Raw genomic sequence first — 24,456 nt, forward strand, 5'->3', positions numbered from 1 at the left:
CCCCAGCACCACATGCCAGCCAGCCCCGCCCCCTGGTGGGCTGAGCTGGCCACACACACACTCACACATAAATAAATGTAATAGATAAATAATTAAAAAATAAAAGTTTCATTAAAAAAAAATGAATGTGTAATTGGATCACCTGCACTACTTTTGGGGAATGTTGTCAAGGATTTAGCAATCACAGCTATCATTAACAATTTTATATCCCAACACTCAGGAGCCAGGGGGGCTGGGGAAGACAGCTCAGTGGCATAAGTATCTGACTCAGGATCCAGGAGCAGGACTGTTAAGAGCTCAAGACCAGCCTGGGTTACAAAGTGGCTCAAGGCCAGCCTGACTGCACAGCAAGACCCTGTCTCAGAGCAAAAGAGAAAGCATGTGAGAGTGTATGAAAGATTGTTCATGTTCATGAGTCTAAATGTATAGTCCAAGGAAGACAACCTGAGTTTGAAGTCATCCTGGATTAAATAGTGAGTTCAAAGCCAGCCTGAACTACAAAACAAGATCCTGTCTCCAAAAAATAAAATTAATTCAACTTAGTGCAGACTCCCCCTAATACACATCTACCTCCTCTATTTTAGCACCAAGTTACATCAGAAATGTAAACTAGTGGTTTCACCTAAACTGCCAAATGCTGCAGTCCACTGACCCCTGCAGGTCCCCAAATTTTTCTAATAACCGTGTAAAGTCTAAACTACTGTCTACCTCTAATTCAAAATCACTGGAAATATAATCAAATCTTTCTTTCCCAGGACTTTGCACCCCATACACAGAACCTAAAACTCTCATTACCTGCAAAAGGTTCAATGAAAGCAAGACTCAAATAAAAAGTAACAAATTCATGGACTACAAATGCTAATACAAGTGGTGAAATTACCCATCTATCAAAGCTGCACATGTGAACTAATGTGCTAACAAAATGTAGCTGACATGTCCGAGAGTCATAAACCTCTATGGAGGAAAGGGCTCACTCCCAGGGGCCACCAAGGATGACAGGAAGATCTGAAAAGGAGACTGAACAGGTTAGCAAGGAGCTGCCCCAACCCAAACAAAACTTGCACAGCCTCTTCTGGAAAAGCACTTCAATTACCCACACCTTGCGAAAGCCTATGATAGACAAGATGCTACCTTCTGTGCAGCAAAGGAAGAACTCCTTCCAGAAGGCTCTTTCCCAGCACTGACTTCACCTGCCCTACCTGCAAATCTTACTCCGGGAGCCTGAAATACAGATGAGGAATCAAAATCTTAGCAGGTGTTCTTAATGGGACAGGATTTAAGAAAAATAAAGCTGGGCATCATCATAAAGTCTGTCATTCCAGCCCTTGGGAGGCTGAAGGAGGAGGATCACTGCAACTTCCGGACCAACCTGGACTATAAAGTGAGTTCAAGGCCAGCCTAAACCACATAGACCTTGTCTCAAAAATACCCTCCATACACACAAAAGGAGAAAAACTCTCTCAAAATAATGAGCCTCCAAAACTCAAATACTAAGAGCTAAAGTACTTTTTGCCATACTGAACATGTTCTCTATCAGGAGAAACAAAAAAAATGCAACTTAGCATGTCTGCTCCAAAAAAGTAGGTGATTTCCAGGCTGATCCAAGCTCCCAAAAGACAGGGATACTGAGACTTCATTCAGTGCCCAGTGCAGTCATGGCCCTCCTCACAGTAAATGCCAGTCTATAATCTGAATTTAAGAGTACCAGGGCCTGCCTACACAGCCTCCACTCACAAACACCATAGACTGGGAGTTATTACTGGGTGCAAGACCACACTGAGGCAGGGGCCTGCAGTGCTAGAAAAGCACGGTAGCACTTGCTAACATTTCCAAGGCCTTCCCACATGCCCATCCAGTCCCTGTCTCATTAAGGAGTCTCTGGCCCCCACACTTCGCTCACTGTTCAAGTCCCGTAGCTACATGCCTGGAGATCAAACAGAAAGCCACACACAAAGCATAGTGGTGGGACCGTGAGCAAATCAAGGAGCTTCTCAACTACAAACACCTAAAGAGAAAAGAGCATGGAGTGCCGTACTTGGCCCTCACTTTTTATAACACCTCTCATTTTCCAGTGGACCCCAAATTTTCCATCACACCACTTACTGTAAAAGAGGGAGCATCTTGAACCACTAAAAAGAAATATTCAAAAACTTAGCCTTGCAGATCCATCCTGCTCCCTAAGCGGTAATTTGCTGCATTTCTGGAAACGTTGGTAAGAAATGCCTTACTCTCATACAGCCCAAATAATTTACACAAACAGGTGCAGAACTAACCAAGGGGAGAACCTCAAGCGTACCCTCAAAAATCTCCATCACTCAACTACTTGAAGAAAAAGGTACGAAATGGCTAAGCACCCACACTTCGGTCCCCATCTTACAGATTTCCGTACCACCAAAACACACTTTTGCAGAATGAAAATCGTAAGCAACCTGGGAAACACTAAACATCAATGAAAATCAACTAATCTAATCAAAAAGCAAAGTAAATCCTCCCAATTGTGGAGCCTGATCTGGAGGCCGATATACAGCGGGTTTAGGAACCCGAAGAACCCACAAAAGCTTCTTCTGTAATCCTCCTAGGGAAAGAGTTTCCAGGGAAGAGGGTTCTGTCTCCACAGGCCCCGTGCAGGACAAAGGAGAAAAGATTTCCCGCCTTGGGAACCTGGGACTTGTCCTGGGGAAGGACCGGGACAAAGAGGAAGAGGGGCATCACTGCAGCCGAGCCTGCTAGGATGCTCGGGGCCCGAGGGGGGTGTGTGCGCCAGGCACGTGCGCGCGTGCGCGCGGCGCAGCAACAGACAAAGCCCGGCCTGGGGGAAGCAGCAGCCGGGGGTCCGGTGCGCGCGCACCCCGCGGGCTGAGGGGGCCACGCGTGGGGGGGTGGATGCGCGCGCACCGGGCCCTCGCCGCCGTCGCCGCCATCTTGTTTCCTCGGCACAATGGGGGAGAGTAACGGCCGAAAGCGGGAACGACGCGAGCCGAGGAGGAAGCAGGTGGGCGTCAAGGCGAGGGAAATAGGCAAAGGACTGGGATGCGGCGCGTCACCTGCCTTGTCACTACCAATGCTCACCCGGGACCGCGCTAGGAGGGAAAACGGACGGGGGGGAGGGGCAGAGGCGGGAGAGGGCCGGACCGCCGCCACATTGACGCTTACCTTCTCGGCGTCCCCTTCCCCGACACCAGCCTACGCCGCCTCCTCCCTCCTGCCAAAGCCCACCGGGGTCTCCCCCCAAAAGCCACGCGGTGCGCGCCGGGCTGGTGAATCCAACTGCAATGGCGAGAAGAGGAGGAGGAGCCGGGGACGAGCGGGCTGGCGGGCGGGCGCGCGCCGGGGAGGTACGGGGCCACGTGACCGGCCCGAGCCCCGCCTTCTCATCGTCGCGTAGCCGCACGACGCAGGCCCAACCTTAATGAGTGGGTGGGGCTAAAAGCGATAGGTGGGCGTGGTCTCACACGTGATGGGCGCGTAGCACTACGCGACCAGTCACGTGGCACCAGGACCGGCTCTTCCACTCCAGCGGCGTCGTTTAGTCATGTGATAGGGGCAAAGGCAAGGACCTACTCTACCACGTGATGGGGGCTGTTAGCCTTATTTCCTTTCTATTGGTAGGCCTATGTCACGTGACAAAAACGCCCTTTTTTTCAATGGCGGTTTTGAGCGGTATTTACCACGTGACAGACGGCGAGGGACCGCCCTAGTGAAGGCTGCGCGTTTGTACGCCTGCGCGTCTGCCATCTTACTCGGGTCGCCCGGAGTACGTTGACGGAAACGGCTCAGAGTGTGGCACGTGTGTGACTCGGCTTAGGAAGCCGGACTTCCGTCTCTGGTGGAGAGGGATCGCCTGAGCCCCTCGTCTTCTGCTAATGGCATAGAGGCTGGGCCGTCCCTCCTGCTGGAGTTCATCCCGGCGGTCAGGAGCGCCCCGGTCCTTCAGTCCCGAGGTACAGCGCCTGACCCCAGCCCTCTCCCCGGAGCCTCCCGAGGCGGCCGGCGCATGCTCGTGATCTGCAGACCCTTCTCCCCCCACTCTTTGGCCACGGGAAAAACAGCGACTTGGGAAGGAGGCGAACTGCTCGGCTCCAAAGTGAAGGCACCGGTGTCCTGCTACTTTTGGTGTTCTGAGATAAGGCTGTCGGTGAACTCGGCGATACTGCCTCAGCCTTCCTGTTGCTGGCATGACAAGCGTGTGCCACCACGCCTAGCTCGAGAGTACTCCTTTTTGTTTGTTTCTGAGGGTCTACCTGTGTAGTTACGCTGGCTTTGAACTTGAGCGATCCTCTTACTTCAGTGCGCCCCCTCCACCTGCCGTGATGGGACCTCTATGCTCTGGAGCCAAGTGTATCGGCTCATGCCTCTAATCCCAGCAACCGGGAGGCTGAAACTAGAGGATTACTACCTGCAAGACCAGCCGTAGCAAAATACCAAGAACTTGTGGAGGGAAAAACAAGAGTGCCGCCACCAGCCGCAACTGGCATAGTTGAATCTTGCTGGGAAGATTGTGAAGCTACCAATAACCCCGTTCTTTGCCAGGGTGCAGTTGGCAAGTTAAGGGATGCCGGGTTGCTCCTTCAGAAGGTTCCAGGTTTCCTTGCCAGAGATTTAAGTTGTTCAAAATATATTTATGGGGCTGGGGAGATAGCTCAGTAGGATAAGCACTTGCCTGGCAAGCTCAAGGGCCTGAGTTCAATCCCCGGTTCCGCAAAAAAAAAAAAAAAGAAGGCACAGTTGACATCCTTTTGGGAGCCTGGGCCTAGCTCAGTCCTTTAAGTGGCTGCTTCCACAAAGCTGTCAGCCTCAGGTGGCTGGAGTTCGAACCTCACAACTCTCCTGCTGGCCAACGTGCCCTGAAGGCATGCGAGGACAAAAAAAAAAAAAAAATCCTTATTCCAAAATATATTTATGGCCTGATCTTAAGAAAGCATCCAACATGAAATGCAAAAACAAGCAAATAAAAGCTTAAAATAGTTCCCATGTAAAAAGGCAGCAAGGTAGTACATGCCTGTGTAATCCCAGCTCCCTGGAAGACTGAGGCAAGAGGAATGCTGAGTTGAAGGCAGGCATGGGCTGCATATTGAGTTCAAGACCAGCTGAGCCAGGCGTGGCAGTGCATGCCTGTTATCCCAGCACTTGGTAGGCTGAAGCAGAAGGCTTGTTTCAAGTTCAAGACCGTCCTAAGCTGCAACTGCATAGCAAGACCCTGTCTCAAAAAGACAAGGGCTGCAGAGATAGTTCAGCGGCATTAGCGCCTGCCTAGTAGGTGCGAGGTTCTGAGTTTGATCCCCATGGTACCAAAAAAATAAAATAACAAAAATAAACCTGTATCAAAAAGGCTGAGGGGTTTAAGCCTTAGGAGGGAGGACGGAAGGGCAGGCTAAAGACATATGGCTCAGTGGGAAGGCTCTACCCCCAAAACAGAAATTGTCTGTAACCTACGATCTTACTGGCAGTCCAACCCGAGACCAGCAGTGCGACTTGCCTGAGCTCACAGCGCTCCCAGGTGGCAGAATAGGATACATTCTACTTTCCCCATTCCAGTGTTCTTGTGGGCACTTTAAGATTCTCTGAAGGCACTTCTTCCTCGAAGTCAGCTCCCGTGGAAGGGGGCAAACACAGAAAGGAGCGGGCAAGATTGTGACTGTAAGCAGTAGGCAGCCAGCGGTTTGGAGCATGCAAAACAAAACAGTTACAGGTTTCTGCCAGGTATGGTGTTGCATATCTGTAATCCTAGCACTCAGGAGGCTGAGGCAGAGGCAAGAGGATCAGAGTTCAAGGCCAGCCTGAGCTATATAGTGAGCTTGAGGCCAGCATGAGCTACACAGCAAGACCCTGTCTCAACAACGATGGATAGGGTTAGGGGAGACTGCCACAGATGGAATCCAAGGAGAGGTGAGAATATGAAAAGAATTGAGGTGGCCAGGTGTGGTGGTGCATGCCTATAATCCCAGCACTCAGGAGGCTGAGACAGGAGGATTGTTGCCCATTCGAGACAAAGTGGACTACAAAGCAAGCTCAAGGCCAGCCTGAACCACATAGAGACCCTGTTTCAAAAAAACAAAACCCAAACAGAATTCAGGTGTTACATACAGGCATCAACTTCACTTTGTATAATGCAAATGCACACTAATATTAAAACCAGGGGCTGGGAAGATAGCTCGGCAAGTGCGAGGACCTAGGTTCTATCCCTTGCACCACATGCTGTGCTGACCACCAAAACTGGGCATGGTGGCGTGCACCTGTAATACCAATGCTGTGGAGGCTGAAACAGGAGCATCACTACAAGTCCGAGCTGCGTAGTGAGATCCTGTACCAAATAATTTTTTTTTAATTAAAAATTATATATATATATTAAAAAAAGTGCCTGTGAGTGAGTTCACCAGTTTGAGGCTCAGGACGGCTCTGGTGGCGCGCGCCCCCTGCAGCACGAGTGCTGAACAGCACCCTTGGCAGTTTCCCTCTGTCGCCTCTGCCGCTCTTCTTTGGTCGCTGCTTTCACCTTCCCTGAGGGATTAATCCAGTCAGCTCTTATTTTCCAATTATTTCGAAAATCTGACCTTTTTTTTTTTTTTGAGACAAGAGTCACTGGAACTCACTATAGAGCCTAGGATTGATTCAAATTAGCACCCACGTGCTGTACCACATTCCTATGTAGCCCTGACAGATCTTTTTTTTTGTTGGGAGGGGGGAGGCTGGCTCCGAATGCCTTCGGGGCAGGTTTGAGTCCTGGAGATCGAACCACAGCAAGCTGAGCCTGACTGCTTTGTGGAAGCAGCCACTTAAAGAACTGAGCTAAGGGGCAGGCCCCCCTGACAGATCTTAAATAGGCAATCCTCCTGCCTCAGCCTCTGGATGTGGGATCACAGGTGAAAATTTACGGGTCCTATCTTAACGCCCTGAAGACTGGAGACACTGGCCAGGGAGATGGCTCAGTAGAATAAGCCCTTGCCTGGCAAGCACAAGGGCCTGTGTTCAATCCCTGGTTCCACCAGAAAAAAAGACTGGAGACACTAAGATAGAAATAAGTGATTTTATGGGGCTGGTGAGATGGCTCAGTGGTCTAGAGTGCCTACTTGGAACAAGCTTAGCAAGGCCCAGGGACTGCGGTTCGGTCCCCCAGCACCATATGCCAGCTGGCCCCGCCCCCCTGGTGGGCTGAGCTGGACACACACACACACACACACACACACACACACACACACACAAATTTAAAAAAAAAAGAAATAAGTGATTTTCAGGACTTTCAACTGCCAGTTTTTATTTTGTTTTGTGGTCCTGAGGTTATAACTAAGGCCTTCACGCTGAATTCCATCCCCAACTTTTTTTTAAAAATGTATTTAGTACAGGGTCTCACTAATAGATTGGACTCCTAGTGATTCTCCTGTTTTCAGCCTCAAAGCACTGGGATTGCAGGCACGTTCCTCCACGCCCCGTCTCAATCGCTTTCTCGGCCCACCCCAGGGCCAGGGCCAGCACAGCACACCAGGACTGCACCCTGGCTGCTGCACTCTGCCCAAGCAGACACTTTAGTCCGCTGAGAGCTGGTTGCCCCCCAGCTATGTTTTTATGTTGAGATAGGGTCTCTTGACATTTCTAAATTGCCCACGCTGGCCTCAGACTTGCCATCGTCCTGCTTCAGCCTCCCAGAGTGCTAGGATTACAGGAGGGCCTCACTATTCCCTGCCCAACGGCTCATCTCATTTTTAGCTCCACACTCCAGTTGTTGACCCTCAGTCTCCTTGGATTCCAGGAATAGCAGAGTCTGGCAGACCACTCTGTGGTGAGGTCACCTCCACCCTACAGGGCAGATGACCAGAACAGAGGTTGCACTGTCATCTGAGGGAAGCCTGGCCCCTCCCCAGGTCACATGACAAGGGTGCTGGAACCAGTCCCCAGATGCTGCCCGGCCAGACACTGGGCTGGCCCTGGTGGTCTGTGTTGGCAGCAGTATGCACTGCAACCCTTGCCTGGTTCTGGTTCTTGCTCTCTGTAAGACCTCAAAACTGAGGCCTCCTGAGTTTGATCCCCAGTACAAAAAAAAAAGGCCCAAAGCTTCTGTCTGTTCATGAAGCCAGCCCTGAAACCTCTGTCCTTCGCAGCATGGCCCTGTGGACCCAAGTTCCTGCATGTGCTTCCCGCACTCCCCTCCTTGGTGTTCAGGGATAGGTGGTCAAGTCTGGATTCTCCCAGCTCTCAGAGCTGGGGCTTTTGCCTTAAACTCTGTAACAAGAACAGTCTAACAGGTGCCTTGCTGGCCCCGCCCCCAGGGCCCTCTGAGACAGCGACTGAGACTGGGTGTGGTACACCTGTAATCCCAGCACCTGGGAGGCTGTAAACAGGAGGATCACTAGGAGTCTGATCTGTGTAGTGAGACCCTGCAGACACTGTAACAAATACAAAAAAAGAACAAAGAAAGAACAGTGTAACAGCTGTTTTCAAAAATTAAGATGTATCGAAGCTGGACTTGCTGGGGTACACCTGTAAGGCCAGCATATGGAAGGCTGGAGAATTGCTGTGAGTCCAAGAGCAGCCTGAACTACATAGTGAGGCCCTGTCTCAAAAGCAGGAGAGGGGCTGGAGAGATGGCTCAGTGGTCTAAAGCACCTACTTAGAACAAGCTTAGCAAAAGCATCAGGGACCGCGGTTCAATCCCCCAGCATCACATGCCAGCCAGCCCGCCCCCCTGGTGGGCTGAGCTGGCCACACACAAATAAATAAATAAAATTAAAAAAAAAGAAACATGCTCTTAAATTTTTCTAAAAATTAATCCCAGTGGGCTGGGCATATAGCTCAGTGGCATAATTGCAAGGTCCTGAGTTCGATTCCTGGCACCACAAAACAAAGAAGAAAAAAAGAAAAACAACTTAATCCCCGCATTGGGGATGCCGAGGCAAGAGGACCACTGTTGAGTTTGAGGCCAACCTGGGCTATATAGTGAGCTCAAGGCCACTCTGAACTACATAGCAAGACCCTGTCTCAAAAATAAATGGAGGGCTGGTGAGATGGCTCAGTGGTCTAAAGCACCTACTTAGAACAAGCTTAGCAAAGCACAGGGACAGCGGTTCAATCCCCCAGCACCACATGCCAGCCAGCCCCGCCCCCTGGTGGGTTGAGCTGGCCACACACACACACACACACACACACACAAATAAATAAATTTTAAAAAATGAATAAATAAATGGAAATTATTGTCATACCAGGTACAGTGTACTCAAGTGTTCCCTGTCACCTAGCAATGATTTAAAGTTTGCTGGGAGGCACGATGTAAGTTTTATTTAAGCAAATATGAAGCAGCTTTATATGAGGGGCTCAACCATGCAGTTTGAGTTTGGTATCTGAAGGGCCCCAAAATTAATCTTAAATAGATGCCAAGAAAATGTAATGGCTGGGGGCTGGTGAGATGGCTCAGTGGTCTAAAGCACCTACGTAGAACAAGTGGAGCAAAACACAGGGACCGAGGTTCAATTCCCCCAGCACCACATGCCAGCCAGCCCTGCCCCCTGGTGGGCTGAGCTGGACACACACACACACACACACACACACACACACACACACACACAAATAAAAAGAAAAAGAAAATGTAATGGCTGGGAAGTGGGCATGGTAGAGCCCAGCCACTCTGGGAGGCGGAGGCAGGAGGATCTCGGCAAGCTAAAGCCCACTCTGGGCTAGAGTTTAAGGTCAGACAATGCTAGTGCACCCCTGTAATTCTAGCAGTTGGAAGGCGGATTGCCAGGAGTTTGAGGCCATCCTCGATTACTTAGTGAGAGCCAGCCTGGACTACACAGCCAGACCCTATCTCGAAAAATTAACTAAATTTTTGTGTGTGCGTTTTTCTGAGACGGGATCTTGCTATGCAGTTGAAGCTGGCCTTGAACTTACTTTATAGCCCAGGCTGGTCTCAAACACATAGTGATTCTCCTGCCTCCGCCTCACAATGCTGGTATACAAGTGTACACCACCATACCTAACCCCTAAATTTTTTGGACTGGGAATCAAACTCAGGACTTTGTGCTTGCCAGGCAGGCACCATGCCATTTGAGCTCTTATCACCGGCCTAAATAAACTTTTTTTTTTTTTTTTTTTGCGGAACCAGGGATTGAACTCAGGTCCTTGCGCTTGCCAGGGAAGCGCTTATTCCACTGAACCATCTCCCCGGGCCCTAAGCTTTCTTTTTATTTTTATTTTTTGGCGGAACCAGGGATTGAACTCAGATCCTTGCGTTTGCTAGTCAAGCACTTATCCTACTGAGCCATCTCCCCGGCCCCCAAGCTTTTTTTTTTTAAGTATAGCATATGTTTAGCATATACAAGGTCTTAGACTCAATCTTCAGCATCAAAATAAATAATAGAAACAATGGCATCACCCCAGCCCAAGAAAAACTGGTTAGGACCCAATTCCAGGGCCAGCTAACAAGGAAATCGGCTGGCCTGGAGGTAACGGCACGAGTGCCCACCAGGGGGCACCAGCGAACCATTTCCTCCCAGCCCGGTGGATGTAGAGCTGTTGGCCAAGGCCACAGGGCCCCAGGGGAGAGTCACAGGAGAAAAGCCAGGGGGAGGTGTCCAGACACTGGCCAAGAGTTGGACAGTGGGTGTCACCTCCTCGGCGTCAGGGACCAGAGCTTAAAAAGGGCCATTTGTTAGTTGTGCACTGTTGGGTGAAACCTGAGCTGCCTGCCTGGTGGAAAGGCTGAGATCCAGGCTGCAAGCCTGTGGGCGTCCTGCCCCCACTTTCTTCCCTCTGGAAAGTGGCCTCAGCTCAGAACATCCCAGAGCTCTGCAAACTGGGGTTACCCCTTCAGGCTGCCCTCTGCCCCCCACAAACACACCAGGCAGGGACCCGTATGGTAGGCACTTTATTAGTGGTTGGAATGCAGTTACATATGCATAGGACTGTGGGGACCAGATGGGGACCATGGTGGGCCGGCTGCAGGTGCAGGAAATGGGGGACTCCTGGCTGGGAATGGGCCAGGACCACTTACGGACTGCGCTGATGGGCAAAGGCGTGAAGCCTGGGGGAATGAGATCAGGATGTGGCAGGTGAGGGAAACCTGGCAACCCGGTTCCTTAAGTTTAACAAGTTTGGCAAAAGGATCCCTAAGGTGTGAGGAACTTGGGCAGAGCCGCCGGTTGTCCCTGCATTGAGTCACTTTCCTCTTACCAAGAGAGCAGCATAGGAAATTGGCTGGCCTGCGTTTTCCCACAGAGGCCATTAATATCCTCAGCCTGGCCCAGCCACCTCCCAATCGGTGCTGCCCCCCCCACCCCCCCACAAATGAAGGCACTGCCTGGCGGCTCCATCCAGCTGTGGACAGGAATAAAAGCTAACAGACCCTTTAATGCATGTCCAGGTTTAAAAAAAAAAAAAAAAAAATGCATCCGGTGGCAGACAGGTTCAGTCTTTGTTCAAACTCAGAACTGGAGTTCAGGGTGGCCAGCTGTTTCCTCCTGTGTCAACATGGTCCCATCTCACTGTCTTCCAGAGAGGGACAGGCAGCATGAGGGTGCCAACAGAGGCCTGGCCACCTCCCATCCCAGAGGCCTGACAGGTTTGTCCCCATCCAGGCCAGAGAAGGCTGGAGTGATTGCTTGCTTCCTTTTTGGTTTTCTTGCAAGATGCTATATAATTCAGGTTGGCCTTAAACTCACATCAATTCTCCTGCCTCAGCCTCCAGAGGGCCAGAGTGACAGGCATGTTGCCAGCTGGAGTGATTCTTTTCATCCCAGTCTTGTGGGGCTGCCAGAAAACTGAATGCCCCTTGATTTAGAGACCGTGTCCCACAACCTCCAGACCCCAGAAATTGGCAGAGACTGGAGCATGGGCAGGAGGCGATAGGCAGTGAGTGATAAGACCTCCGGCTAGGCGAGCACCACCGGAGGCATCCTCCTGGAGGTGAGGGGACATAGGGACCTTTGGGACTCTACCAGCGTCTTTTTCATTGTTTGCTTGTTTGAGGCAAGGCTCACTCTAGCCCAGGCTGGCCTTGAGCTCACTGTATAGCCCAAGCTGGCCTGGAACTCCCAGAGATCCTCCAGGCTCAGCCTCCCAGGGGCTGGGATCACAGGCATGCGCCACCTTTCCCAGTCTTAAGACTCCACCAGCTTCTTGTTTGTCTTGTTCAAGAGCTTCTTGAGGGTGGAAGACATGAAGTAAGGCCTCTCAGCAGAGCCATTGTTCCGTTCCAGATCTTCCACTGTGGAGAGAGGCCCCAGAGCAGGTGGCATGAGACTGAGCCCGTGGACAAAGGTCGCTGGGGACGGGGCAGGGGGACAAGGGCCGTGGAGAAGCCTCGGAGGGTTAGAAAGCAACACACACTAGGACCAGAGAGGCTGCAGCGGGCTCAGCTCAGCAGCATGATCCGCACACTTGCAGGAAGGAAGCCCTGCATGCACCCGCTGACACGTGGCCCCACACGCCAGGCTCCCTCACTCTACTCCTCGACTTCCGCCCGCTTGCCCTCCTCCGCACTCCCCTTTAACAGGATGTCTCTCAGCTCGGGCGACATGAAGTAGGGTCGCTCCTGAGAGCCGTCATTCCGCTCAAGATCCTCACCTGGGCCCCCCAGGAACCAGCAGGGGGAAATGGGGGAGTCAGGAAAAAGAGGGGGGAAGGGAGGCAGGGGAAGAACAGGGAGGCCAGCAGGCATGGAGGAGAGGAAGAGAAAAGAGAAAACAAAAAACAGACAGATGGAGACCAGAGTTAGTGGCAGCCACAGATCCCCCCCCCCCCCCCCCCCAAGAAAGCCAGAAACTCCAAAGCTGAGGGCCCAAGGGGACAGTGACCCAGCTGCAGCCAGGACCGGGGACCAGAGGACGCAGTGGCTCCGAGCACAGTGAAGAGGCTGGGAAGGCATGCTGGGGCCCTGGGATGGGGATAGCCAGACCCCTGGGGAGCTGGGGGCCCTGGGTAGGTGGCAGTGTGGTCCCAGGGGCGGGAGATGTTAGTCTCAGTAGGGACAAGGGACCTGGGGCCCCACACAGGCTGGGATGAGGGGTCACTCACAGAAGCAGAGGAACAGTGTGTCCACGCACATGCCGTAGACGCTGAAGAAACCATGGGCGATCAGGTAGGAGCCCACGATGACAGTCTGGCAGACAGAGGAGCGTGATGTGCCTATGGCCCAGCTCCTGTCTAAAGCAAACCCGCCGCCGCCGCATCCTCTCCCAGGTGCATCCTGTCACTCCCCGTGGGCAGAGCCTGTTACCCCTATTACACACTTTGCTCTCTCAACCTCCGGGCCTTTGCATATGCTGTAGCTCTGGCTGTAGCCACATCTACACCCCCTCCTGTTGCTTTCAGCTCCGACTCCCAAGTCCTCTAGTATGAACTACTCCAGAAAGCTGCTGCCGAAACCCCCACACCCCATGCTGCGCTCTACCGGCTCTGCGCATCCTGCCTCAGGCTTCCTGTTAAGGGCACAGCCTCACTGGACTGTGTCGCCACCCGCTGCCTCAACACTGGCAATCTGGAGACTCCCAGGCCGTGGGAGCTGCCTGATAAGCATCTGCTGACTGAAGCCAATAGGCAGAATAAAGAACATGCTCAGAATTACTCATCTTGGAACCCGCGAGCAAAGGAAATAAGATAAAAATCTAGGTCACTGGACTCCAAGGATTACATTGTCTTTGGGCTGGACACTCAGCCTTTCTGAAGCCCTGTCATTTCCTTGCCCTTATCTCTCTCTTCCCCTGGTCCCAGTAAGTTACCTCTAGATCCCTTTTTATTTTGAGATGCAGTCTTGTAAGTCATTAAGCTGCCTAAGCTGGTCTTGAACTTATAATCCTCCTGCCTCAGCCTCCCAGCATTAGAATTCCAACCATGTACCACCACACACAGCTTAGCAGTATCATTAACTGTTTTTTGGTTTTCTGAGATAGGGTCTTGCTATGTAGTCCAGGCTGACCTAGAACTCGAGGAGCTTTTATTGCCTCAGCCTCCCAAGTGCTGGGATTACAGGCATGCGCCAGCACACCCTGATTTTTTTTTTTTTTTTTTTTTTTTTTTTTTGTACCAGGGATCAAACTTGGGACCTTGTGCTTGCCAGGCAGGTGCTTATGCTGCTGAGCTATCTCCCTGGCCTCATTCTTGATTAACAACCATTTACCTAAAAACTCTAAGGCCTTTAAAGAGAAGGCCTCCACCTCAGTACCTGGTACGTGGTGGCTACTGAGTATTGGTCGAGTGAATAGAAACAGCACACCTCTCCTTCATCTACATCTATCCTAAATCAAAGGAGACCAAGAAAATCCCAACCTCCTGCCAAGCACCTGATCTGAACCCAAAGGTCCATACCAGTATAGGGACCCAGTAATAGTTGAGAGGTGGTGCTGTGTCCTGCACGATTCTGATGCGATGGGTGAAGAAGAAGAACGCCAGGATCCCTGGAGAAAGAAAGAATGGAGACCGTTGAGGTTTTGGCTATAGGAAAAGGGCCTCCTCCCCACCCTAAGGATGACACTGAGGAAGTCATAGAGTCTGACAAAGGTTCCAAGTGGCTCCCGACAGCCTGGGTGGCCACACTTACCCACACTGCCCACGACCAGGAGTTTGCACAGCAGAAAGAGGAAGTCAGTGACTTTGTCCAGGACAGCCACCCTGCAGGGAACAATGAGGGACAGGGGTGAGTGCTGGAGACTGTGGAAGGGGGGAGGCTGGAAGCGGGCGGTGTGGGCCCTGACCTGATGATGTTTCTCATGAGCAGGAAGAAGGCATTTCTGGCCGAGGTGCAGAAGTTGGTGCCGTAGATGGCAATCTGGAGGGGAGGAGTGGGGTGAGGGCTGCTGGGCGGGCACAGCGCCCCACACGCGCTCAGCAGCAGATGCTGCGCAGCTCAGGGCTCCGGGCCCACCTACCATGATGTAAGCGTTCCTGTTGAGGAACTTAAGGAACTTCTCCAGGCACCAGAAGCAACACTTGAGACAGGTCATGAGAAACTTGGCAAATTTGTTTTCCGCAGCTGGAAGAGAAGGGAAAATTTGCCAAGGTGAGAGTGGCCTGCCTTGGCAGAGACCCCCCCAACTCCTTATGACACACACTGCCCATGTCTAGGACTGTCAGGGGCCACCCACGCAGAGTCAGGGAACAGACCAGCTCTAGAGCCCGCAGCCCCGCGCCTAAAAAGAGCCAATCAGAAAGCCATTCAGCCCCGCCTACAAGGTAAAATCCAATCAAGCAACTCACTGCTGCCTAGGCCCCGCCTCCCAAGCACAAGCCAATCCTAGTGGCCTCAGGCCACTCCCATTGTAAACCAATCTCCATAGACCTTCCTCTGAGAAGAAAGCAAGCACTGTTAGTGCTGCCCTTCTAACAGGACCCAAAGACGGGCCAGGCTTTCAGAAATTCCACACTGGGCTGAACAGCGTCTCCAACTCTGGAACCAATCACATCAGCCTTTCAAGCCCACACCACAGGAAAAACCAATTACTATCAAGCTACCTGAGTGCCACTCACCACCCCCCTGGGACAGCCCATCCCAGCTGCACATGATGCACACCTTTTAGGCGTTGGTCCAAATACTCGAGGATCACTCGGATAATCTGCACAATGGCGAGAATGAGGGACCCGAAGGCCAAAGAGCCTGTGTGGTACCTGTGGGTGTCGGGGGTGGTCAGCAATTGGGCCAAAGCTCCTTCACCCCAGCCTGTCCTCTACCCTGGCCTACCTGAGCGCTCGGCCAAAGGCAGAGAAGAGCGGGAAGGCGGGCATGTCGTCAGGCTTGCGCAGGGCCCAGTAGTAGGAGGCAAAGGCACCGGCCAGGGTCACCTGGCCCAGTGCCAGCACAAAGTTGGCCAGCCAGAAGAACATGAAAGCGTTGAAGATCTGCAGGCCCAGCAGCGCGCGGTGGTAGCCAGACTCACCACCATAGAAGGCAAACTGGCAGCTGGCTTTGGGGCACGCGTGGGATTCCGTGGAGTTGAAAAAGGTCTGGGGGAGGGGCACAGAGCTGAGTCAAAACGGGAGCTGGGAGTTCAGGTTAGGATCTAGCATCATCATCGGGAGGTCGGGGAGACCATGGGACAAAACAAGGTCTTGGGGATCACAGTGAAGTCGAGGAGCTAAGGGTCCAGGACAAGGGCACATGGTAAGAAAAGAGGGAGTTCTAGAAACAAGAATGACCACTGTAACGATCAAGAAAACGATGTAGAGATAGGGAATTAGGCCAGAACAGAAAAAGGAGCTGGGCAGATGGTGCACACCTGTAGCCCTGGCACTCTTGAGAGGCTGAGGCAGGTGCAGATTTGAAACTAGCTTGGGCAATTTAGCATTTGGGCAAGACCCTGTCCCAAAATACATAAATAAATGTATTTATTGTCTTTTTGAGACAGGTTCTCCCTATGTAGTTCATGCTGGCCTTGAGCTCACTTTGTAGCTCAGGCTGTTCTTGAACTCACAACAATCCTGCCTCAGTGTCCCGAGTGCTGGGCTTACAGGTGTGTGCCACATTTGGCTATAAATTATTTTGAAGAGGGATGGGGCATAGTTCACTGTAAGGGCCCTGGCTTCAATTTCAGCACTACACAAAAAAAGGGAGGTGGGTGTATGGTTTGGTAGCCACAGTGGGGGCCAGGCTGGCTAGGTCCATCATCATCTGGCTTCTCCTAGAAGAGGGGATATATCCCGGTGGTGGCTCTTGGTCTTCATGTCCCCTACACCCAGCACAATGCACTGAATAATGACCTGCCCTCCCCACCTCAGGGACACCCACCTCAGGGTTGCAGGTTTTCCCGGTATATGCGCAGGAGGAATCATCCAAAATCTTATAGACGGCTTCATTGGAAGTGGACAGGAAGCTGGTGGCTGGTTAAGGAATCTGGGGCCTGGGACTGGGAACCCCAGGGGCTTTTGGGAAAGGATCAGCTCAGCTACCGGGTCCCAGCCCTGCCCCCGAGCTGCAGGTCCCCTCCTCTGGGTTCAAGGGTAGATGCTGGGGTGGATACACAGCAGTGCTGGCCCAGTACGCAATGCAGAGACACAGCAGGAAGAAGGTGACCAGCGGGTACAGCATGGAACACATGACATAGCCCACGGCCCTGAGGAACAGCAAGCACGGGCCTCAGGACTCGGGCAGCCCCAGGGATCGGGCAGCCCCCGCAGGCCTCGCAGTGCCCCGGCCCCCACCTGCTCGCTTCTTTGATGAGTGCAATGGCAATGAGAATTCGCTTCCGGAGAAAGATGAGCAGCAGGATGATGAGGGCCTCCAGGACGCTCAGAATGATCACTGCAAGGGGCCCAGAGGGAGCTGCTTGGCTGCCCAGCGCCTGCAGGGGTCTCCCGGGGGCAGGACCAGGGGCCGCGACTCACTGAACGCCATCCAGGTCTGGCGTAGGTGCAGGTACACCCGGAAGTCCGTCTGGAAGCCCAAGTCCACCAGCGAGATGTCCGAGCCGGCCTCCCCACGCAGGCGGGTATACTCCATGTAGCAGTGAAATATTCCTAAGCAGAGCCTCAGCCTCAGCCCACTGCCCCCCACTCGCGCCCCACCCCCACCCCGCTCGGTGAGGATTAAGCCCAGGACCTTCACACTGAGCTATATTTAAAAAAACAAACAAACAAAAACAGCCTTTCACTAAGTTCCCCAGCTAGGACTTGAACCTGGGATCTTCCTGCCTCAGGCTCTCAGAGCACTGGGATCACATGCACAGGCACTCTCATAATGGAAGCCAAGACCGAGGCTGGAGGAGGCCCCCTGTGCCTGCTCTTGCCCCAAGCCCTCTGCATTTGCCGTTGCTTCTCACATCCTAGGGTTTTTTTCGGGCTTGCTTCTCCCAGGAATCCCCCACAAACCTTGGAGCACAAGCTACTGGAGAACAAGCGTGTATCCTATTTTGTTCATTGCTATAAACCCAGTGCCTGGAGGCTGACAGCGCCACGGGCACTCAACGCATGTCTGATGAAGAAATCAGTGCACACCTCTTAGGTGAGCATGAAGTGGGACAGCATTAAGATTTCCAGTACTGTCCTCAGCGCTCTGTAAGATTTTTTTTTTTTAAATAAATTTGTAACCAGACATGAGGGTGCACACCCGTCACCCAGTCTCTGGGAGCCTATAGCAGCACGATTGCAAGTTCAAGCCCAGCTTGGGTAGTTTAGTGACTTAGAGACTCTGTCTCAGAATCAATAAAAAAAAGGGCTGGAGATAGAATGCAGTGTGAAGGACCCAGATTTAATCTCCCGTGCTGCAAAATAAACTAAAAGTAAATGGCGGGGCCGGGGAGATGGCTCAGTGGAATAAATGCTTCCCTGGCAAGAGCAAGGGCCTGAGTTCAATCCCTGGTTCTGCCAAAAATAAATAAATAAAATAGTAAATGGCAGCACCACTACTGACAGACACATTTTAGTCCTCTTTCCGTAGTAGGGACTGAACCCATGGAGCGGTGGGCTCCAGCTCCAACCTCAGCCCCTTTGGTTTGGAGGTAGGTCTCACTAAGTAGCCCAGGCTGGCCTTGAACGTGCCCGCCTCCTGCTCAGCCCCCTGCAGTACTGGGATTGCTTCCGGTGTGCATACCACCCGCGCTTGGCCAGGAGGAACATTTTCACAGCTGTGTCTTCAGAGGTGGCCAAGAATTTGCCTCCCTGGAAGTTTCCACGAGAGAGTGCGGCATCCTGACCACCAGGGAAGGATGGAAGTTTCCAGGAACAGTCAGGATTTAGGAGAGGCCCCAGGTTCCCACAGGTGTGAGCCACGTAGCTCTTCCCAGATTTTATCTTCAGGCTGTCTCCTTCTCATCAACCTTCCCAAGTAGTAAATACTAATTATCCCCATAAAACGCAGGATGAAATTGGACACAGTGAAGCTTACTCACTTGCCCACGGACACTCAACAACTAAGTGACAGAGCACGGATATGGTCCCTGGGATTCGGGTACCAGAGCACACCTTCCAATCCGATCGCTAAAGAACTGCCCGACTAGACAGGAGGCCGAGGCAGGGGATTACAAGCTCTAAGCCAGCCTAGGAAACAGTGAGACCTCATCTCAGAAAGAGCCTGCGTGGCAATGTCTTTTGCTGATAAAATACTGAAGGGCTTGCTGTGGAAGGTGACCACGAGCTGCCTTTATGTCATATGGGGTGGCACAGGCCTGCAATCCCAGCACTCAGGAGGCTGTGAGTTCCAGGCCAGCCCAGACCACATAGTGACTTTGAGGACAGCCTGAACTATAGATTTTTTTTTTTTTTTTTTTTTTTTTTTTTTTGAGGGGGTGGAACCAGGGATTGAACTCAGGCCCTTGCACTTGCCAGGTAAGCGCATATTCTACTGAGCCATCTCCCGGGCCCCAGCCTGAACTATAAAGCAAGACCCTATCTCAAAATAAAAACATGCGGGCTGAGCGTGGTGGTGCATGCCTGTAGTCCTAGCACTCAGGAGGCTGAGGCATGAGGAGCGCTGTGAGTCTGAGGCTGGCCTGAACTGCAGAGCAAAGCCCTGTCTCAAAAAGACCAAAAAGGGGCTGGAGAGATGGCTCAGTGGTCTAAAGCACCTACTTGGAACAAGCTTGACAAAGCATCAGGGACCACGGTTCAATCCCCCAGCACATGCCAGCCAGCCCCGCCCCCTGGTGGGCTGAGCTGGCCACACACACACACACACACACACACACACACACACACACACAATAAATAAATAAATGTTTTAAAAAAAAAAAAAAAAAAGACCAAAAAACAAAACGAAACAAAGGCAGGAGGCGGGAGGTTTCTGCAGAGCTCAGGCAGGGGTGGGAGGATGTGGGGAGGGAGCCGTACCGTAGCCCAGCACCAGGATCACCATGACGATCATCACCCAGACCATGATGCCGGCCAGGAAGCGCATCAGGATGATGAACAGCAGGCTGAGCACCATGGCGATGACCAGGCCTCTGTGAACCAACAGAGAGAGCATGAGCAGACCCTTGCCCTGGACAGCCCAGGAGGGGCACCCAAGCCACCCTCCTTCCCACCAACCTACATGACAATCCAGTACCAGGACACGGTGTAATCTTCAAATATGCGCATGGCCAGCTGCCGCGCCTCCAGGATGCCATTGGCCTGCCTGAAGGAGGACAGGTGGCTCTGGTCACAGCCACCGCCACAGACCCTCCCCGAGCCCTGGGCACGGCCCTGTCCCACCCAGCTGACGGCCTACAGCCAGCCTCACTTGGCGCCCTCCACCAGCTCCGTGATGTTCTTCCGGGAGCCGTGCCCATCCTCGTAGGTCGTCGCATTGCCCACCATGATGACGCCCTTGTGGGAGTGGATAGCTGGGAAGCATCGCCGGGCCACTGTGCAGAGCCGGGAGCCACAGGGTCAGTCTGGGCCTCACAGGGCCCCCTCCACCCATCCCGAGCCTAGCTCCGGGGACCCCAGACTCACAGGGCTTGCTGGGAATGAGGACGGCAGGGCACTGGCCATCCCGAAGCACCTCGGCCACACCCTGTTAAGAGAGAAGAGACAGAGAGAAGCTGGGCATGGTGGCGCACAACTGTGATCCCAGCACTCTAGAGGCTGAGGCAGGAGGATCTCCATGAGTTAAGAGGCCAGCTGGGGATACACAGTGATTTAAAGGCCAGCCTGGACTACATAGCAAGATTGTCTTGAAAAACTAAACCAGTAAAAAATAAAAATAGAAGCAAGAGTGCAAGGAATTAACTCCCCCCAGATGGCACCCTGCCTCTGGCTACTGTGCTGGCTCACCTTTTTATCCTTCTGGAAGTCAGGGACACAGAACTGCTTGTAGTACTCAAACTCTGGAGTGTTCCAGGCATTCAGGAGGGTGAGGTAGCGGTCTGGACACTTCTCCACACAGATCTAGGAGGGCAGAAGGACAGGAGAGGACTGCTGCGGCCAGGATGTGGTGTCACTCCACATTCTCAGGGGGAGGGGAGGGGAGGGACAGGAGGTACCTGGGGAGTGGGGCACTGGAACTCCAGCAGGACCAGGGGGCTGGCACACTTCACAATGTTGAAATAGAACAACAAGGGTTTGTTCCTGGGTTTGGAAAAGGAACTGTTAGGACACCTTAGCCACCATATATAAATACCATCATGGAAACAACACCACCCAGCCCCTGGCACCATGTGCCAGACTTGGTGCAAGGCTTTCTTTTTTTCCTTTTTTCAGTACCAGGGATTGAACTTGGGACCTTGAGCTTGCCGGGCGGGCACTTACTGCTGAGCTATATCCCTGGCTGTGCTAGGCTTTCTACAAGGACTAGGCCATCTCTCTGGGTGGCTCTATTTTTTTAGACAGGAACTAGCTGTCACTAAATTGCTCAGGCTGTTTGTACCGGCAGAACCGGGAATTGAACTTAGACCCTTGCGCTTACCAGGGTAGTGTTTATTCTACTGAGCTATCTCCCTGGCCCTTTTTTTTTTTTTTTTTTTTTTTTGTACTTATAATCCTCCTGCCTCAGCCTTTGCCCATGCTAAGATTAAAGGCACCACTATGCCCAGCTTTTTGTTCTTTGAGACAGGGTCTCGCTGTAAAATCTAGCCTGGCCTGCAGTGTGCAATGCAGCCCAGCCTGGCCTCAAACTCGAAAGTCCTACTGCCTCGGCTTCTGGAGTGCTGGAATCACAGGTCTGCACCACTGCACCCAGCTGGGACTGGGCCTGAGGAGACAGACCTTAAAGATCTCGAAAATTAAAATGTGGCTTAGAGGTAGACAGTGCAAGCTTGGAGCCCTGAATTCAATCTCCAGCGGTACCAAAAACATTAAATTTGAAAAAAAACAAAACCGAATAGAATGATTTGTTCTAATGGTGTTTGTAAATAGGATCACAAGTCCGCATCTTGTACAGCAATCAACCACTAAGAAGAGTATATGCAGTGTATTATTTGTTGAAACTGTACTTCCGATTTGATTTGAAACTGTCTCATTGTTATCTGTTTATCAATAAAAATTTGAAAAAAAAGAGTATGAGTATTTTTCAATATTCAAATGTATATTGACAAATTGTCTTCCAAAATAACTACCAATTAATTACATGTATATCAACATTGTAACAGCATATTTATGACTTCTTTTCCCACAATAGCTCCATTTTTTTGAATTCCTAAATTTCAAAGGCAATAAAATTACCTTGTTTTAATTAGCAAAAAAATAAATAAAATAAAATAAAAAAAAACCTAAAAGACGGCTGAGGCAGGATCTTGCCCAGGCAATTTAACAAGACTCTGATACAAAATAAAAAATAAATAAATAAATAAAAGGGGCTGGGACTGTAGCTCAGTGTGAAGGCCCAGGGTTCAATGTCTATCATCACTATACACAACAAAACACAAGGGCTGGGATATGGCACAACAGCATAAGCACCTGCCTGGCAAGTGCAAGGTCCGGAGTTCGATCGCAATACCACAAAAGACAAAACAAAGCACTGGCCAGGCGTGCTGGTGAATGCCTATAATCGCAGCACTCAGGAGGCTGAGGCAGGAGGATCATTGCCAGTTGGAGACCAGCTTGGGGTTACAAAGTGAGCCTAAGGCCAGCCTGAGCTGCTTAGTGAGACCCTATCTCAAAACAAACACTGTAAGAGCCAGGCATAGTGGCACACTGCAATCCTAGCACTCAGGGAGCTGAGGCAGGAGGATCTCTCTTAGTTAAAGAAAAAAACTGTAAGATAGAAAATCTACAGATTTATTTTGTCCTTTACTCATTCAGCAACACATAACCCTTGTATCCAGTATAACAAGTCACCTAGAAATAGGTGACCCAGAGTAGAGCAAGTAGCTATAGTCTACATAAATAAATACACTTTTATAGAAGGAACTCAGGCATCCATGGATACGGGTGGCTACAGGGTCCCGGGGAGCCCTGCTTCTGTTTCCCACCCAGCCCTGGTGGCCCTGAGGACGTGGACTCACGAGTTCTTTGTGCCCTTCTGGCCGCAGAATTCTCCTCGACTATCCGTGGGGTAGATCACCTTGCGAGGGTCCCCGTGAGTCCAGGCTGAGAAGAGACCAGCGCCACTGAGGCAGGGCCACAGGGGCGTAGAAGGCCAGCCCCGCCAGGCCCCACCCTGCCCACTGCTCACCGATGAGGCCCACAGCCACATAGCCCACAATGGCCAGGAAGAGGAGGACACAGCAGAGGACGTCGGTACAGCCCCTGGGGAGGCCATGGGGAGGTGTCAGAGCCCTGCAGTCCACCCAGCCACAGCTTCGGTGCACTTATTTTCCTGAGTAGTGGGTGGGTTTTTTTGTTTTTGTTAACTTTTTGAGTGCTGTGCGGGCCCTGCCCATGAGGCGCACTGAGACGTAATCCCAGCACTTGAGAGGCTGAAAACAGGAGGATCACTACGAGTCGGATCTATGGAGTGAGACCCTGCATACCTTGTCCTAAATACAGAAAAATGAAATACAAACTTTTTGAGATAGAGGCTCCCCAAGTCATTAAATCGCACCAGCTGGGTTGAACTTGCGACACTCCTGCTTCAGCCTTCCAGAGTCCTGGGATTACAAAAGGGTACCAGCCTGCTCCACTGCCTTAAAGTTTTTTTTTTGTTGTTTGTTTTTGTTTTTTTTCCAGAACCAGGGATTGAGCTCAGGCCCTTGAGCTTGCCAGAGAAGCCCTTATTCTACTGATCCATCTCCCCGGCCCCTGCCTTAAAGTTTTGTACTTCTCTGCCCTCCCCAAAGAAACCCACATTTCTTCTCCATAACACAGTGCAGCTGTGCACAGGGACCAGCACCTGTGTCCCTGCTATTCAGGATTCCAGGTCGGCTGGGCAACAATGGGGCCCTATCTCAAAAAAAAGCCTGCTGGACTCCTGGGGCTGAAGCAGGAGGAAGATCACAAATTCCAATCCTGCCTAGGAGGGAGCGGGGAGATAGTTCAGTAGAATGAGCGCTTGCCTGGCAAGCACAAGGGCCTGAGTTCAATCCCTGGTTCTGCAATCTAGTGAGATGTTTCTTAAAATAAAAAAAAAATAATAATGCTGGCCTGGGGCTCAGAGATGGCGGGTGATTGAAACTGGGTGTGGTGGCGCACGCCTGTAATCCCAGCATTTGAGAGGCTGAAAACAGGCAGATCACTACGAGTCCAATCTGTGTAGTGAGACCCTGTACAAATACTAAATAAGGGGCCGGGGTGATGGCTCAGTGGAATAAGCGCGAGTTCAATCCCCATTTCCACCAAAAAAAGAAAACGAAAATAAATAAAAAAGAAGCAGGAGCCACAGCTCAGTGGTAGTGGTGTCCTAGCACGTGTGAGCTCCTAGTGTCTGATCCCAGCACTGCAAAAAATAATAACAATAAAAGTAAAACAAAGACCATGCCACTTAGTTTGGAACAGAATGTGTCCATTCTTGACAATCTAGCCTCCCAGAGTGGGGGACTGCAAGCTTGGCTACCATTTTCAGAGGCTGCATAACTCTCCTTCCTTTAATCTCTGCCTACAGAACCTCTTGTGCCCTGATGGAACTCAGCCTTTTGTCTTTTTCAGTCTCCTTGCAGGGCTGGGTGGGGTGCAGCTCACTGGCAGAGCACT

The 24,456-nt window shown here is 51.7% G+C and overlaps 2 protein-coding genes across 4 annotated transcripts in view; both read right to left on the minus strand.

Moving 5' to 3' along the window:
* Ilf3 (interleukin enhancer binding factor 3) overlaps positions 1-3,365 on the minus strand; it is a 39,919-nt gene extending 36,554 nt beyond the window's left edge. The window contains exon 1 of the mRNA XM_023716926.1: positions 3,154-3,365. The gene's annotated coding sequence lies outside the window, so the exon portion shown is untranslated. The remainder of the gene's footprint in view (positions 1-3,153) is intronic.
* Positions 3,366-12,004: 8,639 nt separating this feature from the next.
* Positions 12,005-24,456, minus strand: part of Slc44a2 (solute carrier family 44 member 2) — a 23,520-nt gene continuing 11,068 nt past the window's right edge. For 2 of the 3 annotated variants that reach the window (XM_023717147.1, XM_023717146.1), the window contains exons 3-22: positions 23,003-23,076; positions 22,833-22,917; positions 20,874-20,958; positions 20,665-20,778; positions 20,344-20,404; positions 20,129-20,252; positions 19,940-20,023; positions 19,738-19,850; positions 17,299-17,430; positions 17,116-17,215; positions 16,935-17,027; positions 16,703-16,787; positions 15,659-15,921; positions 15,491-15,585; positions 14,850-14,953; positions 14,676-14,749; positions 14,522-14,592; positions 14,290-14,378; positions 13,000-13,084; positions 12,197-12,549 (exon numbers count right to left, since the gene is read on the minus strand). In XM_023717147.1, the coding sequence (XP_023572915.1) occupies positions 12,428-12,549; positions 13,000-13,084; positions 14,290-14,378; positions 14,522-14,592; positions 14,676-14,749; positions 14,850-14,953; positions 15,491-15,585; positions 15,659-15,921; positions 16,703-16,787; positions 16,935-17,027; positions 17,116-17,215; positions 17,299-17,430; positions 19,738-19,850; positions 19,940-20,023; positions 20,129-20,252; positions 20,344-20,404; positions 20,665-20,778; positions 20,874-20,958; positions 22,833-22,917; positions 23,003-23,076 (2,053 nt within the window). In that variant the 3' untranslated portion in view covers positions 12,197-12,427. The other variant, XM_004632849.2, reaches the window with a different exon arrangement.

The sequence above is a fragment of the Octodon degus genome, unplaced genomic scaffold, assembly GCF_000260255.1.
Source record: "Octodon degus isolate 3935 unplaced genomic scaffold, OctDeg1.0 scaffold00050, whole genome shotgun sequence".
Lineage (NCBI taxonomy): Eukaryota > Metazoa > Chordata > Mammalia > Rodentia > Octodontidae > Octodon > Octodon degus.